This window comes from Juglans microcarpa x Juglans regia, chromosome 7S (assembly GCF_004785595.1).
Source record: "Juglans microcarpa x Juglans regia isolate MS1-56 chromosome 7S, Jm3101_v1.0, whole genome shotgun sequence".
Classification (NCBI taxonomy): Eukaryota; Viridiplantae; Streptophyta; class Magnoliopsida; order Fagales; family Juglandaceae; genus Juglans; species Juglans microcarpa x Juglans regia.
The window spans coordinates 5,913,928-5,932,958 of record NC_054607.1 but is presented as its reverse complement, the minus strand read 5'-3'; the positions used below and the strand labels follow the sequence as shown (position 1 = coordinate 5,932,958).

The window sequence follows — 19,031 nt, the reverse complement described above, 5'->3', positions numbered from 1 at the left end:
AGATTGATTGTCATATTATTTGTGACAATCAATCTATAATATGGCAATCAATCTCTACTGTATATTCCACACAATCCTGTATTTCATGATTGCATCAAACACATTGAAATTGATTGTCATATTATTCGCGTCAAAATCTGCTCGGGCCTCCTCAAAGCTGTCCACACTTCTTTAGTGAGCAAGTTACCAATATCTTCACTAAAGCTTTGGGACATGAACTTTTTCACCATTTTTCGCGCAAGTTGGGCATGATAGACCTCCATGTGCCAACTTGAGGGAGAGTATTGACAGATTTCTTACCAAAAATACACAACATCAAGACTTGCACAAATCTTATAATTAGCTTAATTCTAGGACTCAATCACATTAGTCCACTTGCCTTATGTAAATCTTTCCACACGTAGCTCATTGTACATCTCTTTATTTGACAAGCTCAATACGATATACATAACAATTCAGTCCATTATTTCTCTCTTTTCCTTCTTAACACTTGATAATATTTTTATTCAATTCTTTCCTCATTTATTTCTTAAAACTTAATAAAACATCTTAACTCAAATCATTTTATTATTATTTACAAATCATTTCACTATTAAGATATATATCCTAAAGAAGCCTTATTCTCAGGGGTGAAAAAAAATCGGTGAACCGGTAAACCGGACCGAATAGGTGGGTTGGGTTCGGTACCGGGTTCAGTTTGGTCCGGTACTAATTTTATTTTTCTCAAAAATGGTCAAAATCAATCCGGTTCCGATTGCTTTTTTCTAATACCAGACCGAACTAGACCGGACCCGTTCATAGATATATTTATATTTTAATTTATTGTATAATTCTTTTATATTATATATAGTTTTCATATATAATAAATATAATTATATATAAAATAAATTTGTATTATATGATAAATTAGTAATTAATATAATAATAATTTTAAAATCCTATATAGATAATTATATATTATCACTATAATGTATTGTATTAATAGTTATATTAATACTATATCACTATATATTATAATATACTATAATGTATGACTATATTATATATTATAATATATCACTATAGTCTATAATATATATTATAATATACTAAAATGTATTATTGCTATATTATTATATACTATATAATATACCGGAAAAACCAAACCAAATTGGTAAAATCGGTTTAGGACTGTAACCATTACAGTATCGGTTCTCCAAATCTCAAAATTGATATATACCAGTTCGGTTATAAAATATGTTCAAAATCAGAACGGTTACACCCCTACTTATTTTTTTCATTTGCGAGAGATTTACAACTAATTCACAGTTATTTTTTAATTTTTTAATTCAAGAAAAAACTAAAGGAATTAAAAGTATTATCTCATATATTAGAGATCATGAAGTCTTCATTGCTAATTTAATTAAATATTTCATATATTAACTTTATTTCTTAAGGTGGCGTCTAACCAACACATGAAAAAAAATGTTAAAATATAATATAATTCAAATAATCCAATTTTGTAACAACTTATGGTGGCTACAAATTACACATGCACATGAACCTCTTTTGTATCCGTGGTAAAATAAGAGTTATTCTATTTTTAAATTGATGTATACAATATACCATATATGTCACTTAAATATTAAAATTTAATTTATAAAATTTAAATTTTAAAATTTATTGTTCAAATCAAATTATATCATATAATACTTTATTAAGTGTAATATATATTGACTTGAGAATAATGAAAAAAATAAATTATTTTCCACAAAAAAAAATGATCGATTGAAAGAACTCATCACAAAAAAACTCTCTTTTTCTCCTCAATAAAATCATGATAAGCTTTAAAGCGATAGTGTCTTCTTTAATGAATGATGCTAGGCGGCCGTTTAGGTAAAATTCATATTTTTTTTATTTTTTCTTTTCACATTTTTTTAACATTTTAAGAAAGTAAAAAAAAAAATATCAATACATTAATAATCACTTATTTAATCAATAAGTAAAAAAATTTAAACATATGAATAGTCAAAATGAAATAACCAAATGAGAGAATAAACTAGCATTATTCTTCTTTAATATACCCACCATCATTGTTTTGTGGAGAGGCTATCTTTAAATTTGAACCCCATCAAGTTTAGGCACTTTCAATCATAGCAGTTATCTTTGACTGATTGTATGGGGGTTTGAATCTCAACTTAGGGTATTTCTTCACAATCCTGTCGTGAATTTACACAGATTCATCTAGAGACTGCAAAAGGAGCACACCCCAAATTTGTATCATTGGAGGTTGATGACGATGATGATGCAATACTTCAACCAGGGTTTATTCAAAAGAAGCGGGACAGAGAATGATGTTCTACGTATGTGGGTGAAGGAAAGCAAAGAACATTTGCTTTGAGCAATTGCCTTTACTGTTAGAAAGGGGGAAAGAAAAAAAACCTGCTGATGCAGCAAGTATTCTTCTTTTGCCTCCTTTTCGTGCTTGATGAGGGTTGGGAATCAAACTTTTAGGCCCTAAACAATGAATCACAATTCCTTATTAATTTTTTTACTCTATATTAATTTCTACATTTCGAAGAGATATGGATAGAATTTCAAGGACCCAAGTATACGTAATCTTGAGATTTGAATAGAGCTTTCCATCTCTCCTGGCCTTTTTATAGCAAGTGGTACCTCTCTCCCTCTCTCTTTTTGGTTTGCTTTCTCATCCCTGCCAAATAGCCTCCATAATGGCTCTTTCCTGTCAAAATTGTTGCTGTCTTTTTGTGTCATGTTTAACCATTCTATGTCTAGTACTTTTGGTTCAACCCCATCTAGCTTTCTCAGCTCTCCTATACAGCCTCAAAAACCACCATAACCACAATCACCAAATACGACCCATGATCCAAGCCAACCAAAGCAATTGTGCATTGTTTGCTGGCACCTGGGTTCGTGATGACACATACCCAATATACCAATCTTCTAACTGTCCAATCATAGACCCCGAGTTCGACTGCCAAATGTTCGGTCGGCCGGACTCCGATTACCTCAAATATCGATGGCAGCCCCTCAACTGTGAGCTTCCAAGGTAAAAAAACTTTTAACTTTTTCAAGTAACAAAGGGATGATTGGTTTTTCCATTGTTGTACATCCTTTATGACTGTTGTTGTAGCATATTCATGGTAGATTCAATGGATATGAATTTTTGCTGAAAATGAGAGGGAAGACAGTGATGTTTGTGGGTGACTCACTTGGACGGAATCAATGGGAGTCTTTGATTTGCATGGTTTCAGCTGCAGCTCCCACAACCCCAACACAAATCTTCAGAGGCGACCCTCTCTCAACCTTTAAGTTCTTGGTCAGTCTCAGTATTTGATCCTCTCTGTTTTGTTTCAATAATTTTTCAACTTCATTATCAGTTACTTTTTCAACTTTGATAAATATCAAGAGATAAAAGTAAAAAAGAAAAAATAACGTATGATTTTCTGGTGGCCATGGCCCACGAGTCATCATTTTCGTCACGACTCACGAATCCTTGAATTAAAGCTAGAGAGAGACGATATCGTTTTCGTATAGGCCAAAACCAGTCGGTAAAATTTCTTGGGGACCAAAAAAGCTGTCGGCATTGTCTTCGGCAAGTTGTTGCTAACTGCAGTAAACAAACAATATAGCAAACGGTGACGGGATGGTTAATGTCTCTTAGAAAAATATTGCGTCTCACTGATAAAATTGAGTTTTGCCAAAGAGAATCTGTCAAGTTTATAGATTGTAAATTCTGAACACTAACTTTAAAACGAATAGATGTAATACAATAGTTATAATATTTCATTTAAATTTAAATAAAAAAGTCTGTATTAAAAAGTTGTAAAATAACTGTCATTGACAGATATTAATAACAGTAACAAAAATGAAAAAATATATCATTTCATTTGAATTAAACTAATTTCGTCACCAACGACGATGTGAGTGACGTGTGGTCAATGCTTCGCACTGAGTGACACTACTATTGTATGTCTATCCTTATATTCTAATTTTTATATTGTGAAACTCAATCCCTTATAAACCACTAAAAATTTGTTTTATCTTTTGATCGTGGGACTTATAAAAAATCACATTCGAAGAAACTTCAAAATAAGTCAAAGTCAAATTGAAGGGAATTTTTGAAATAATACAGCAACTGCAAAATACTAGGCCTTCCCTCCCTCCGGCCCTTTTTTGGCCCAAAATTGTAGTCTATGAGATCAACTATAATCTGGTTTTGCTACAACATTATTGCAGGACTACAGTTTGTCCATATCATTTTACCGAGCTCCATATCTGGTTGACATAGAGATGGAACATGCAAAGAGAGTTCTAAAGCTGGAGAAAATCTCCGGCAACGGCGACATTTGGCAGGGCGTTGATGTGCTGTCGTTCAACACTGGTCACTGGTGGAGCCACCAAGGGTCCCTCCAAGGGTTGGCAATTCTTACCCTTGTTTGAACTTGAAACAAATTTCTGCAATTGTATCTGTATATCATGACATGTATATTCAAGGGTTTAATTAGTTTAATTAAAGGTTACGAGGTGATACTTTGCAGGTGGGATTACATGGAATCAGAGGGAAATATTACCAAGACATGGATCGCTTGGTTGCTTTGGACAAGGCACTTAAAACATGGGCCAATTGGGTAGACACCAACATTGACAGCACCAGAACCCAAGTCTTCTTTCAGTCCATCTCTCCCACACACTACGAGTGACTCTCTCTCTCTCTCTCTCTCTCTCTCTCTCATAAATGTGTTGAGTGGAATTCTAGGCTTCATTAATGTGTGTTGGATTGCTCAGCTGCTATCTCCAAGCACCAAAAATTCGCTTCATTAATGTCATGTGATGTGTTTATACAATGACTTGTAAGGAGTAGAACTCTCAACTAGGCACCATTTGGATTGAGAGATAAGTTGAAATGATTTTAGATGAGTTGAATAAAATATTATTAGAATATTATTTTAAATATTATTATTGTTTTGGAATTTGAATAAGTTGAATTGTTTATTATATTTTGTATAAGAATTTAGAAAAATTGTAATGATGAGATTGGTTGAGATGAGTTGAGATGAATTTCAAATCCAAATGAGGCCGTGCTTAAATTAGGTTAGAGGTCGATACACGAAAGTGATGATAGTCATTATCTACATTGAATTAGTTCTACTTCTTTTTGCTTCATAAATTCTACTAGTAAAAGTTGTTCGGTTCCCCAATGTTGCTCCTCAGCTAATTAGACATCTGCTATGTGGGTGAATGACTTTGACAGCACAAATGAATGGAATTTGGGTGCTGCTGCAACAACAACATCAACAACAACAACAACGAGGAATTGTTATGGAGAAACGGCACCAATTAGTGGAACATCTTACGGGGGCATATACCCTGAACAAATGAGGGTGGTGGACAGTGTGCTTAGGGACATGCAATACCCTGCATACTTGCTGGACATAACCATGCTGTCGGAGCTGAGGAAAGACGGCCACCCTTCCATCTATAGCGGCGATTTGAGCCCCGAGCAACGAGCCAACCCGGCTCGGTCTGCTGATTGTAGCCATTGGTGCCTTCCTGGATTGCCTGATACATGGAACCAATTGTTATATACTGCTTTGTTCTTCTAAGCACGTGTTTGCTATTAGGCTATGGCATTTAATTTTTATGATACAACTGATATAGAGAAGCAAAATCTCCCCTTTCTTAGCTTCAATTTGCATTTAAGGCTATACAATATGGATGACTTCATTCATGAAGATTATGATTGATGAGTTGCAGGTGCATGCCAGTATTGATTTTTGACTTCACAATCTCATGCCCAGGGAATGCATCTCACGATAAAATAAAAATAAATTACAACAGAATCTAAAAATTTTAAAAATCACTGACACAACTTTATAAACTCCTCTGCCAAAAAATTTGATCGATGTTCCATAAATTATGCTTAGATGAGTCGGATCAGCTTTTTGCCAAGACCCAACCCCATTTATTCTCTTTGCTTCTGATTATAGAATAGTCTCATTATTTTTTTTCTCGGAATCTACTCCTGGGAAAAAAGGATGGTGAGGTGAATATGGATATGTTGATTTATAATACAGAATAATAGGAGAAGACACAAAAGTGGCTGTAGTTTAGTGGTAAGAATTCCACGTTGTGGCCGTGGAGACCTGGGCTCGAATCCCAGCAGCCACAGTTTTGCTCTTTTTCTTTTAGTATTTTACTTACAGAAACAACTGCAAAAAAGCATTATGCATCAGCTCTTTGGGACCTCAAAACATGTCAATATGTGATACGATCGTAAATTTAATACGAACATAATACAAAATTAGTGGATTTAGATTTGAAATAAATGGATTCAAGTCAAAACATATTATCTTGTAATAAACGGGTCAACATGCTTAATCTGCAATAACTCATTTAAATTTTATTTCAAAATTATAATTTTATTATTATTAGATTGTAATATTGATATTTTTCAATATGCTTTTGTTGTTATTAGTGAGATTGTTATTTTGGACCTATGTTATATTAGTTATTGTTAGGTTTGTAATATTGGTTTTATTATAGATTAAAATCTGTAAAATATTGATATTTTTTTGTTAGTAGGTAGTTTTTTTTTTATAGATATTATAGATACTAATAAATATAGATTTTAATTTTTATGTGAAATTATGTTGATCAAGTCAAATGGGTTATGCGTGTTAGTTCAACCCAGTTATATGAAAATGATTGAAATGAGTCATGTTGTGTTGACCAATTTCTAATTAATTATTAAACGGATCAAAGCAGATAACACGATACAATCCATTATTTAAATAGGTCGTATTAGAGTTTGAAGATATGATCCGTTTAGTTGAACAAATCGTGTTCAAGTTAACCTATATAGTCAAATGTTCATGACTTAACACAACACGAATATGATCCGCAAACATGAATTCCCATCCGTACCTTCAAGATGATCACAATATTTTTTACTAGCAGAGTAATGTAACATAGAACAAGTGTAACTAGGTTTGTGTTTTTTTTTTCCCTTTGTTGCAGGGGCTTTTTCATTAGGTCTTTATGCTTACCTTGGCAATTGGACTAAAGCATATACATAGGAATCCTTCTATAAACCGTTTCTGCCAATTGGTTATCAGCATTGCCAATCATATCAGACTTCAAATAGTATTTGAAGGTGGAGATCCTTCTCCCTGAAAAGCTCCAACATAAATTACCATCTACCTTAGCAAGTGGAAATGAAGGTTTTCCATTTTTCTGCTTAAAAATAACTCAAAGACATTGATAACAGTCTTGAAAACTATTTATAAGGAAAAGTACAATATATATACATATACATATATATATATATATATATATAGATGATATATCATCTTTAGAACACCATAATTGTTCTTTCTTAACATTATATATTCTCCATAGCCCTACTAGCTTTGGATCGCAACTCCCAGATGGTTAACTTCCATCTTCAGAGGTACATTATCGATAATCTCTGGTATGCTAGGGCTAACTGAGGAGACCTGCCTGTCATAAGCAGAAAGATGGACTCCTAAAGCAGCCCTGCCTGAAGGATCAAGATTGTTGGACCATGAAGCATCCCACTCAACAGCTTTAGCTGTGCTGCAGGCTACACTCGCTCCACCGGGGACACTAAGCCTGGCCGAGTTCTGCAAAACCAAATAGTAGTGGGAAGTAAGCAAACCAAGTTATTTCTTACTTCTCAGTATCATTGATGATTAATGTCTGCTGGTTAAATTAGACTTGATTTGATCACCTGTGGGAAGAACCTCTCAAAAATGGTCCTGTAGTAGTAGGCTTCTTTTGTGGTGGGTGTGTTGTGTGGGAAAATGCGTGCAGCATTAACCATCATCTTTTCAGTCACCTGAGATGAGAGTATGAGTTGAGCACCAATCATCATCAGTCTTGGCAGTCATATAACATCATTTAGCCTCCAATTGAAATGAAAACTGAAAGAAAATAATTTAATATTATTACATGCTGAGCAGTATGGGCTTTGAGACCATCAATCCAGCTATAGCCAACTCCATCACTGAATTGTTCTTTCTGCCTGTACAAAATGTGCTGCAGGGTATCAAACAAGACATGTTAGCCATGCAGTCACCTTACTGATAAGCACGCTTAAAACTTACTTATGCAAATACCTTAGGCAGATAAGGATGCTCCTCATCATCGAAGGCCTTCCTCAGAACCCATTTCTCAATGCGTCCTTCTTCTCGTTTTATCTGAGGAATGAAAAACATGGTGAGACTCCACCCCTTTGATTTGGTAATTTCATGGTTTTGGGTGACAACCTAAAAGACCAAGAAAATTCCATTTCTTAACTCCATACCATCTTATACTGAGGATCAATATCCATGGCAATATTAATGAATTCCTTGTCTAGAAAGGGGACTCGAGCTTCCAAACCCCATGCAAATGACGATTTATTGGCTCTAAGGCAATCATACTGGTGGAGTGCCTTGATCTGCATATTACAAGAACAGAATGTTACATAGAATCTATCACAATCTCAGCCCATGTGTCAGAAATTTCTTTAAGGAAGTGAGAGATTATGGTACCTTTCGGCATGTTTCTCGGTGGAACTCTTCCTTGTTGGGTGCTTTATGGAAGTACAAATACCCACCAAAAATCTCGTCAGAACCTTCACCAGAAATCACCATCTTCACTCCTAGCGATTTAATCTTACGTGCCATAAGAAACATAGGGGTACTTGCTCTTATTGTTGTAACATCATAGGTTTCAGCATGGTAGATAACCTCTTCAATGGCATCAATCCCATCCTGTCACAAAACAAAGATGAAAAGTGTTACTTTTTTTTGGATAATAATGAAAACAGGGCCAATTTCTTGAGCTTAAAATACTAAGTTTATCTTAACACCTGAACGGTAAAGTGAAATTCATGATGAACTGTGCCCAAATAATCTGCAACCTCTTTTGCAGCCTTCAGATCTGGAGAACCCTGCTTATCAGAAACACTAGTTTTAGGCTAAAAGGAATTTCACCGACAGCTGCAGTATAATTGGTTTCTCCTGAAAATTTAGAACTCACCTCTAAGCCCACACAAAATGAGGTGAGTTGTGCTCCCCATTGCCTTGCAGCTTTGGTCCTGGCCAAATGGCGGGCAGTGATGGAGGCAACCAAAGATGAGTCAAGGCCCCCAGACAGCAGAACACCGAAAGGCACGTCGGTCATCAGCCGTTTGATTACAGCCTGCACATGAATATTAAACTCAGCACATGAGCAAAAATCACGAATGTCTCTATGAGTTCGAGGTTTGTAATCTTAAAGTGTCTCTTTGAGTTCAAGCTTTGTAATCCAAGTCTTGAACTCTGTCATGAGGCTTACAGGATTACATTGAATAATGAAAAGATAAATATTAGTCTTCGCCTTAAGTTTTAGCATTGGCTTTTTATTTTTTGACTTGTAGTAAAATCATTTAAAATGTATCACATGATCAGTTGGTGTGAAGAGTTTTAGTAACTCACTCTTTCAAAAGCACGTCTCAGCGCAAGTGGATCATATGGGGTTGATGGAATAGCCTCAGAGAACCAAGGAGGATTGTACCATTGCCTAAGTCCAGCTTGTTTGCTCGAGTACAAGTGACCAGGAGGAAAGCTCTCAAAATGTTCACATTCATCATTTAAACCTTTAAGCTCTGATGATATCCAAATGGAGCCTGATCAGTACAAACAGAATAAGGTTATCAAGTTATCAACACCAAGTTCATAGCCATGACTGCACTAAAAAACAACAGGATTCTCTCTATAACATTACCATCAAGACCCCAACCAATATAGAGGGAATTGACCCCTACAGCATCACGGGCTACCATGAAACTGTTGTCTCGGGTATCCAGTAAAACAAAAGTAAACACGCCGTCCAACATGTCCACAAAATTCTCCCCATACTCTTCGTACTACACACAGATTAAGCAATACTGTCAGTCATTGATTAATCAAGAACAAATTGTTCTTTATTATATGTTATATAGTTCCAGGTTATATCAACAAGCTTCATTTCAATTGGTGACAAAGAAATGCTAAGGTGACCCACCAGGTGGGTAATAACTTCACAATCACTGCCAGTTCGAAACTTGTGATTCGACAGATGCTTCCTCAGATCTTCATGATTATAAATCTCTCCATTCACCTGTGTTTTTCATCACAAACTTCTCCATCAATTTTTCCAAGATAACAATAAGTTTAGGGGGGGGAAACATTCTTGAACTAAGATCAGATGTTATCTTCTTGTCCTGTACACTACTACCTATGCAAACAAAAGTAAAAGCTCCTGAAACTGAATGAAAGAACGGCATACCGTGACAACAATTGACTTGTCCTCATTGAACAGAGGTTGATCACCAGAAGCGGGATCAACAATTGCCAAACGTTGGTGGGACAAAAAGCAATCCCCATGCTGGTGCAGCCCGCTCCAATCTGGACCACGGTGCTTCAGTCTGTAAAAGGCAAAATGGATACCAATTTAAATCATTAATAGATAATATAAAGAATTAAATATATCTTTTTCCCCCGGCATAAATTTTTAAACCGAGCTGGTTTTATATAGTAAGGTCGGTTTGGTTATATAAAATCAAACTATCTCTTCTTATATCATATAATTATTATAATTTTTTCAAATTCTTATACAAAATATAATAAATAATTTAACTTTTTCAACAAAATAGCTCATCTTATTTGAACTACGTAACAAACAAGACCTAAAATAAAATAACGTCTTTTCCAACTCTTACAGTTCACTCAATAATTAAAACTTGAATAGGCTACATTTTTTTTTTTTTTTTTTTTTTTATCGAAAACCACCATTAACCGTAGCATTATGTCATGGACCTACAACCCACATGCGTACCATGATAAGATGCTTATTCTTCCAATATTCTAATCTCATTTGTCCTCGTAATTTTAGTCATTTTTTGCACATGGTCGCCCTTCCCGTATAGCAATAATTAATGTTAATGGAGTATGAACTTCCTTCCCCTGAAGAGGAACGAGTTAACTCTCTTTGAGGTTAACGTAAACGTGGGACCAAACGTCAACATGGTCAGAATCAGACATTGATGGGAAAATATTACTCCCAGGCCACAAAGTAAAATCACTGCATATAGAGAATAGATAATGATGGTTTCTTCTCCAAACTATGAAATAAACATTGGAGAAAGATCAATGAATTGATCTCAAACCTACTGCTTTTTCTGTTGTGCTTACTTACGTTTTGATGGGATAAGGAAACAAACTGAGAGAGAGAGAGAGAGAGAGAGAGAGAGAGAGAGAGAGACTAGAGAAGGGTTAAGGAATATAAATTGCCTGCGGGAAAGCTCGAGGACGCGAACCCTTTTGGCCAGAGAGTCATCGGAGCAGCCAAGAACAGCAAGTATTCCACACATGATTTTGAGTCAAAGAACCGGCCTGAAGGCAAAAGAGAACCTGGAAGTACTGGAAGCAAGGAGGAAGAGAAAACACGTACGTGTTATGGTACGAAAGGAGCAAGCTGTTCTCCGCTTCTCATCGGCCACTTCTATTTATAGTTCAAGGAGCTCCATTGGGTGAAAATGGAGCTAAAACGACACCGTTTCAATCGTCGGTTACCTCCAATCGATAATCCGTGTCATCTAGTGGTTCGCTGTTGTTTCAATTTTCTGAACTTCCAAAGCTTTTCTTTGGGTTTATCCGTGTAAGAGAAGCGGAGTTGCTGAGTCAGCACTCTCTCTCTTCTCATTTTTTTCTCTTTGAAAAATAAAAACAAACTGTAAAAGTCATATAATTATTAATAAAAAAGTGTTCTGAGTTTGTACATCAAATCAAATCATGCATGGAGTTTACACTAAACCGTATATTGATGTTGATATATAAAATATCCGTTTAATGTCACTATATTTTTAACTGTATACGTGTCAATTATTAATGGTGGGCCCTCATATTTAGTCAGATTATGACGTGGCCTTCGTAGATTACTTTTAACTTAACGGTATGTTTAGTTAATAAATTCATCTCAATTTATAATTATAATTTTTTAAAATTTTTTAAAATATAATAAATAATTTAATTTTTTTAAATTTTAAAATAATAATAATATTAAAAAATAATATTCTAATAATATTTTATTATCTCAACTCAACTCAGTTCAATTCAATTCAACATTCAAACGTAACATAAGTAATAATACACTTATAATTATCTTTTATAATTTTTATAGTTAAATTGAAGGTATTTAGATAAAATAATATATCTTCTATTTAACACATGGTTGTATAGAAATTATAAAAAAAATTGTAATTATATCATTTTCTCATCACAAATTGTATAAAAACACTGCATATATGTAAAGGAAGAGTTTTTCAAAAAAATCATAAGATTTTTTTTTTTTTTAATGATTGGTGAGGGATTAAAAAATAATTTTATTTTTTTATTTGAGTAATTTATTAAACTCATGATGTTTGAGGATAGGGATATTAATAAAATAAATGATGAAACCATAGGGGTTAAAATGCTTACCAAAAATAATTTTTGCAAATAATAATGATCTGATCCATTTTTATCTTGCTGATCACTAGTTATAGGATTGAAAAGATTAACGCACTTTTTAAAAAATATATATATAGTCAATCATTAAAAGATAATTTTTTATGTGAATTTAAAATTTAATTACTTTTTTCAAAAAAAGAATATACCAGACTTCTATGCTATAAAATTATAAATATCATTTATCTTTTTCTAAATGCAATCTTTTAGTTTGTTGTCAAATCAATTATTAAGTATGTGTAAATATATACACGGAAAATAACATTTATTATTATTATTTAATTATCATATTTTTATATATAATATCTAGACGACACATAAAGAGATGATAAAATAATAAAAATTAAAAAAATATATATAAATACCAAATGTATTTCTGATAATTAAGCATTTGTCCGATAGAAACAACAATGTTTTTAATAATTCGATACTAACTAAACCCTAGAAGGGTCATTTTCAAGACAAATTGACAACCTCCTATGCAAGTTCTTGCATGTTTTAGATAATATATACATGATGTCTCACTTTTATTATACATATTTTGGCATATTTCAAAGAAGCTTTAGTACACCTACCAATATTCTCCCATCTTTTTTGAATCACCTCGATTTATCTCTGTATTTTCTATTATTACAAATCTTAATTGACTTGATTTGATATGGTACGTTAGATTATAAATTTATTTTTATTGTAAAATAAATTTAACATATTATATATATATAATTATATCAATTTATGAATTTATTTTTATAAAATTTGTTATAATCACGACATTTCTCATCTTAATTATATCTTGCATTAAAGTTTGCATGGCCGTCCACATCATTATATTTTTTTTTCTTTTTCGAAAGATCAACACATTATTTCTTGGGAAAGAATTATGACAAATTTACTTTTCTTAAGAAAAAAAACATTTCTAGAGTGATTCAAGATCCCACATGTTCCCCCCTTTTGTCTGAATTATTAAAATCGAAGAAACAAATAAATAATTCATTTAAGAAAATATTTAATTAATAGAACAAAAGGTATGGCAAATTATTAATCATCCAATGATATACCAAAAAGTGAGTTTGGATGCGACCATGATAACGACTCAAAGTATTCTCATTGGATTAACTAAAGTTAAATGATATTTTTTTATGAATGTAAGAAAAATTTAACTTTTGATACATAAATTTCTACATTGAAATAGTTATTTTTTAATTATATAACAATAAAATAATATAAGAAAATTTGGTTTTGGTTATTCACATCAAATCTTCACATCAGAGTATACATTTATTCATTATATAGTAATGAATAACTAATAACTTCAAAAATATTTAATTTTTTTAATTATTAATTTATTTTATTTTATCATATTTTACTATTCTACCTGTTATATATTAATTAATAATCATATTCTTATTAAATTAATATATCACTAACTCAAATTAATATACTAATTGTGATAAAATATGTGATAGAAAAAAAGGAGGAGAGAAATAATTAATAAAATATGTATTTGATGTATATACAGTAACCTTCAAATTTGAAAAAACTTTTAAAAGTCACTGCAGCTAAATACAATTAATCCATTGTGAGCATATTTTACTCTTTAATAGCTAAATACTCAATAGATTTAACTTTTAACTAATTCAATGAGAGTGCTCTTACTACAATTTTTTTTTTTCCTAATCGAACAACTTACAAAAAGAATTAGGTTTTATACGTTATTGTCCGTATCAAAACAGATGTATCATGAATATAATATAAATAATTAAATTAATTTTTTTAATAATTTAAATTTTTTAAACAAGTAATAATTTCAATCGAGATCATTACGTCTGTATATATGTACGTATGCATATATGTAGATTATTGATCTTTTGAATATGAGTAATGTTATATATAATCGTGAAATACGTAAACGTCATATAGTCACTTTGAAAAATAATAAGATTTATAATTAAAAATTATTATTTTTTATATAAATTTTATATTTATTTACTTTTAAATAATTAGACGACGATTGCGAACTCGCAACTACAAATATCATGTCTTTTACTTGTACGATCCTTGCGGCGAATGGTGATGATATCGATGGGATCAATTTGCGACAGAAATAATGGGATAAAAATAAATACAAAAAGATAAAAGCAAAAAACGAGATTTTGCATTTTTTCTAACGTCTCTACGTGAGTTTCAGATCATGGGAATTAATTAGAGCGCCCCCCCCGGGGGGCGCGTTTTCGTTAATTAATAGGCCGCAATTAGCACAGATTTTATAACTTCGTGTTCTTAGTTTTCAACTCAATTAAATAGTTAAAAATAAAAGAATTATGCTATATATAATACTTTTATGTATTTTTTATGTACTATACGGCTAAAATAGTTATTTTATAGTAAAAAGAATAGTATTACAGTTACCGAAAAAGTAATCCGAATAAGTCTATTGAATAGTATATTTCATCTTTCTTTTTTTTTCATGTATTTTTTTAATCATCATAAACATTTAAAAAAATTAAAAAATTCACAACATCATTAAAAAACACTTCTTTAATCACTAAGTCAAAAAAAAAAAAAAAACCATTCAGGACACTATTTGGATTCTGAATTCAAGACCCAAAGCATTTCTGTATTAAAAAAAGTGACGCAGCTAGAAGGGATATTCGGGCCCCCACAGTATCGAAGCCCACGACCAAAGCATCAATCCAAGTTAGTGCTTGGGGCTGGGAGATTCATGGCCAGGAGACCCACTACCTATGGTTTAGCTAAGAGATAAAGTCAAGAAGGGACTCAGACTCCTAATAAGAAATAGACTTAGACTCTTAATAAGAGATTGACTCAGACTCCTAAAAGGAAAAATATTTCACAATGCAAATTAGACTCTATCACTCTAAGGAGATAACTTCTATAAATAGCTTACAGGAGGTAACAAATATTTCACTTGAACTACACTTGATCTTTACATACATTTATTCACATACTATTACTGACTTAAGCATCGGAGTCTACCCAGGGCAACCAGTGCCATCCTTTTACTACTGTTGATCATTCGGACGGTTGGTGGTGTGAAACTCATCCTCTTCAGATTTCAACGTGATTTTCACATGCCAACTATCACGCAATTGTACGCAAACCACGATTTCTTAGGAAAGGAGAGTATGGGAATTTTGCAACTCACAAGATCTTCTCCAAAAACCATATAAGATCTCTTCAACTTTGTTATTTCCTATTATTTATTTTCCTAGCGCTACAGTGAATGGTAAAAAAAAACAGAGAAAGAACACGGGAAGCATACTGCATGTACAAGATGCATTACGCATGTGCCATGCACAATGCACATAGGGGATGCACGATGTGCACCCAATTCCATCACCGAAACCTGTGGCCACCATTGATAGACCGGTAATCCACCGTGATGCGACGGTGTCGGAGATAGGACGCCGGTGGATACTTCCACCGGTAACTCACCGGATTAGAGCGTTGTGTGCGCTGCGATTAGAGGCCGCCAGCTACCGAAACCCCACGCATTGGCGTCTATAAGTTGGCGGAGATGTCACTGGCAGCCACCGAAACTGTCGACGCTGTCTGTCACTGGCTGGTTAGTTCCCCCACCGGGGAGCCACTCACATCGGCCACAGTGCGTGCAAAGGAAGCATGTTGCCGATCACCATGAAGGTCCATAAACTAGACGTCTGTGAGCTGGCAGAGCCGCCACCAGCCTCCACCTGCACCGCCGGCAGATTCTGTCTTTGGTAAGGTGTTTCCTTGATGCTAGGAACCAACTACATCGGCCATGACGCTGTGAGCAGAGAGAATCAATGCGCAACACTTCAAAAGACCACGACCAAAATAGGATTCCATGCGCCGGCCAATCCATCGCCGATCACCACCTTTCTCTCTGGCGTCTTCTGCGCTAGCGTGGTGGTTCTTGGCCTCCTAGGTATTCTCACCATTGTTCCTCGCCATTCGCACCATATGAAGATAGCTCCATTGTAGTTCGTCGTGAAGGTCCTGCAACCGACCACCACCTTGCTCGTCGGCGTAGTTTGTTGCCGGCGTGGTGGTTCCCGACCTTTTTGGAGCCCCTCGCCGCTCTCCCCCTCCATTCTCACCAGTACACACCACGCGAAGCAGCTCAAAGCCAACACCACAATATGTTCATCGATGCAGCCCAACCATGAGCTCGTGGAGCCACACACAGCTACACCGATGTTCTTTGTCGCAGTCACCATGACCCTCGTTGTGGTTGCACACGATGAAGGTTATGCACCGTGCAAACGTTGGGAGCTCAATGGTGAGCATCCTAAGGGAACCAACTCGACCACCCCCAGCTCGCCAGATTTTTCTGTCGCCGATGTGAAGACCCTCAACCACCAAAGTGTCAGCGCTCGTCACTATACTTTCTTTCCACCAATGCTCACCAGTCACCACCAGAGATACAGCTCCTCGCTAGTGCTAGCCCACGAAAACTCCACCTGCTTAAAACCTCCCCGCCATAGATTGGTACACCGGAATGGGGAGAAAGATATTTTCCGACTCACTGGATCAACGTTGACCACCACCTTTCTCTTCGGCGTCTTTTGTGCCAACGTGGTGGTTCCCAACCTCCCAGGTATTCTCACCACTGTTCCTCGCCATTCGCACCACAAGAAGATAGCTCCATTGTAGTTCGTTCGTGAAGGTCAAGCAACCGACTACCACCTTGCTCGTCTGTGTCGTCTGTCACCGGCGTGGTGGTTCCCAACCTTTCTGTAGCCCCTCGCCGTTGTCCCTCGCCATTCTCACCAGTACACACCACGAGAAGCCGCTTGAAGCCAACACCACAATATGTTCATCGGTGCAACCCAACCGTGAGCTCGTGGAGCCACCCACGGTTACACCAACGATCTCTGCCATAGTCATCACCATGACCCTCGTCGTGGCAGCACACCATAAAGGTTGTGTACCGTGCAAACACAGGGAGCCTAATGGTGAGCATCCTAAGGGAACCAACTCAACCACCCCCAACTTGCCAGATTTTTCTGTCGTCGGTGTGAAGACCCTCAACCACCAAAGTGCCAGTGCTGGCCACTGAACTTCCTCGCTACCAGTGCCGGCACCGAAGATACAGCTCCTCGCTAGTGCTAGCCCACGTAAACTCCACCTGCTTAAAAACTCCCTGCCACAGGTCAATACACCAAAATGGGGAGAAAGATATTCTCTGACTCACTTGATCATCTATGAAAGTTTAGATAAGTTTTTCTACTTTTTCCCTTTTATATTTATTTTACTAACATATGTGAAATAATGAGAAAATATTAGAGGAGTAGAGCATATACATGATGTACACTACATGTACATGCATGCCCTACAGGCCAAAATGCATGTACATGCATGTCCCATATAAAACCTGCAATGTGCATGGGACGCACAATGTTGGCAACTGTTGCATATCGGAGTCGTGTACCCATGGACTTTCGGGAGATTCATTGCACCCAACAAATCGAAACCATAACTCCACTACAACGCCGCGGCCAACACAACTGTAGTGCATCTTGCCACCCCCATGGCAAGCAACACTTCGCCAGAGTCACACAAGTGCAGATAATATCTCTCGGTTATTAGCTGCGTACATAATGCCTAACACCTTGGCGAGCAACAAGACTAAAGCCTTGGGTGAGCAAACACACCAATGCCTCGGGCGAGCAACAATACTAGCACCTTGGACGAGCAACTAGACCAACGCCTTGGGCGAACCAGACCAACACCTATAGGCGAGCAACAAGCGAGACCATGCAAACGACGAGCAAAAGTGGCGAGCAACCAACCTTTATGAGAATGAGTTTAGGCGCAGGAATTATTATCTGATGGAATATGGCAAGCAACAAATGGCGAATGATCATTCCGTGACAAGCAACTAGTTACGTCGACAAAGAGAGCAATCAATATGAAGATCAACCTAACATGCATAAAAAAGAAAAGGAAAAAAAATCGACATCAAATAATCTCAATCAGGAAATAGTGGAACGCGGCAACCAAATTACTCTGATCCTCAAGGTTCCACGAGAAACCTAGCCGCTACATTTCCTGGGATTATACTTCACTGGAAATGAATCGCATGGCATGAAATACCAACAATGAAGTCCATATCAAACTCCACTTGTGCATCTCAATTTGTCATCAACAAAATGGGTCGTTCGGTATCACGAGCATCCCAGGTTGCCCGCAGGCATCGCTCGTGTGTCACTGAACTTCACCGCACTATGGCGGAATGACTCAGGTTTACAAATCTCAAACTTGTAATTTGTATTATACTTACCTATTTTGTTTTTGGTGAGAAATTTTCAGGACACAATGCAATTAAAAAGGGTGTGGAGGTCAAAAGACCCCATGACCCTCTCAGCAGTTAGCCACCAAAGGTCAAGTTACATACTCGCGGTGCACTCAGCAGTCAGCCACCAAAAGTTGAGTTACATACTTGTTGTGCAATAAAAAAGGTTTGGAGGTCAAAAGACCTCACGACCCTCT

At 35.6% G+C, this 19,031-nt stretch overlaps 2 protein-coding genes and 1 non-coding gene across 3 annotated transcripts; 2 read left to right on the top strand and 1 right to left on the bottom strand.

Annotated features, from left to right (window-relative positions):
- The first annotated feature begins 2,606 nt into the window (after positions 1 to 2,606).
- On the top strand, positions 2,607 to 5,750 carry LOC121240509 (protein PMR5-like). Its single transcript, XM_041137964.1, is given in 6 exon segments — positions 2,607 to 3,049; positions 3,148 to 3,319; positions 4,240 to 4,418; positions 4,542 to 4,558; positions 4,561 to 4,699; positions 5,255 to 5,750. Coding segments are annotated over 6 exon segments (1,197 nt in total). The 5' UTR covers positions 2,607 to 2,711; the 3' UTR covers positions 5,607 to 5,750.
- A 349-nt stretch (positions 5,751 to 6,099) lies between these two features.
- Positions 6,100 to 6,171, top strand: TRNAH-GUG. The gene has a single exon. It is a non-coding gene; the product is annotated as a tRNA-His (tRNA).
- Positions 6,172 to 7,282: 1,111 nt separating this feature from the next.
- LOC121240508 (asparagine synthetase [glutamine-hydrolyzing] 1-like) lies at positions 7,283 to 11,524 on the bottom strand. The gene is made up of 13 exons (XM_041137963.1): positions 11,322 to 11,524; positions 10,318 to 10,456; positions 10,054 to 10,149; positions 9,775 to 9,916; positions 9,486 to 9,676; positions 9,049 to 9,210; positions 8,879 to 8,959; positions 8,559 to 8,780; positions 8,330 to 8,464; positions 8,142 to 8,222; positions 7,975 to 8,061; positions 7,754 to 7,861; positions 7,283 to 7,646 (listed from the first exon to the last, which is right to left on the bottom strand). Exons 1-13 carry the CDS (start codon positions 11,399 to 11,401, stop codon positions 7,407 to 7,409), a joined length of 1,764 nt encoding a protein of 587 aa, XP_040993897.1. The 5' UTR covers positions 11,402 to 11,524; the 3' UTR covers positions 7,283 to 7,406.
- Positions 11,525 to 19,031: the final 7,507 nt, after the last annotated feature.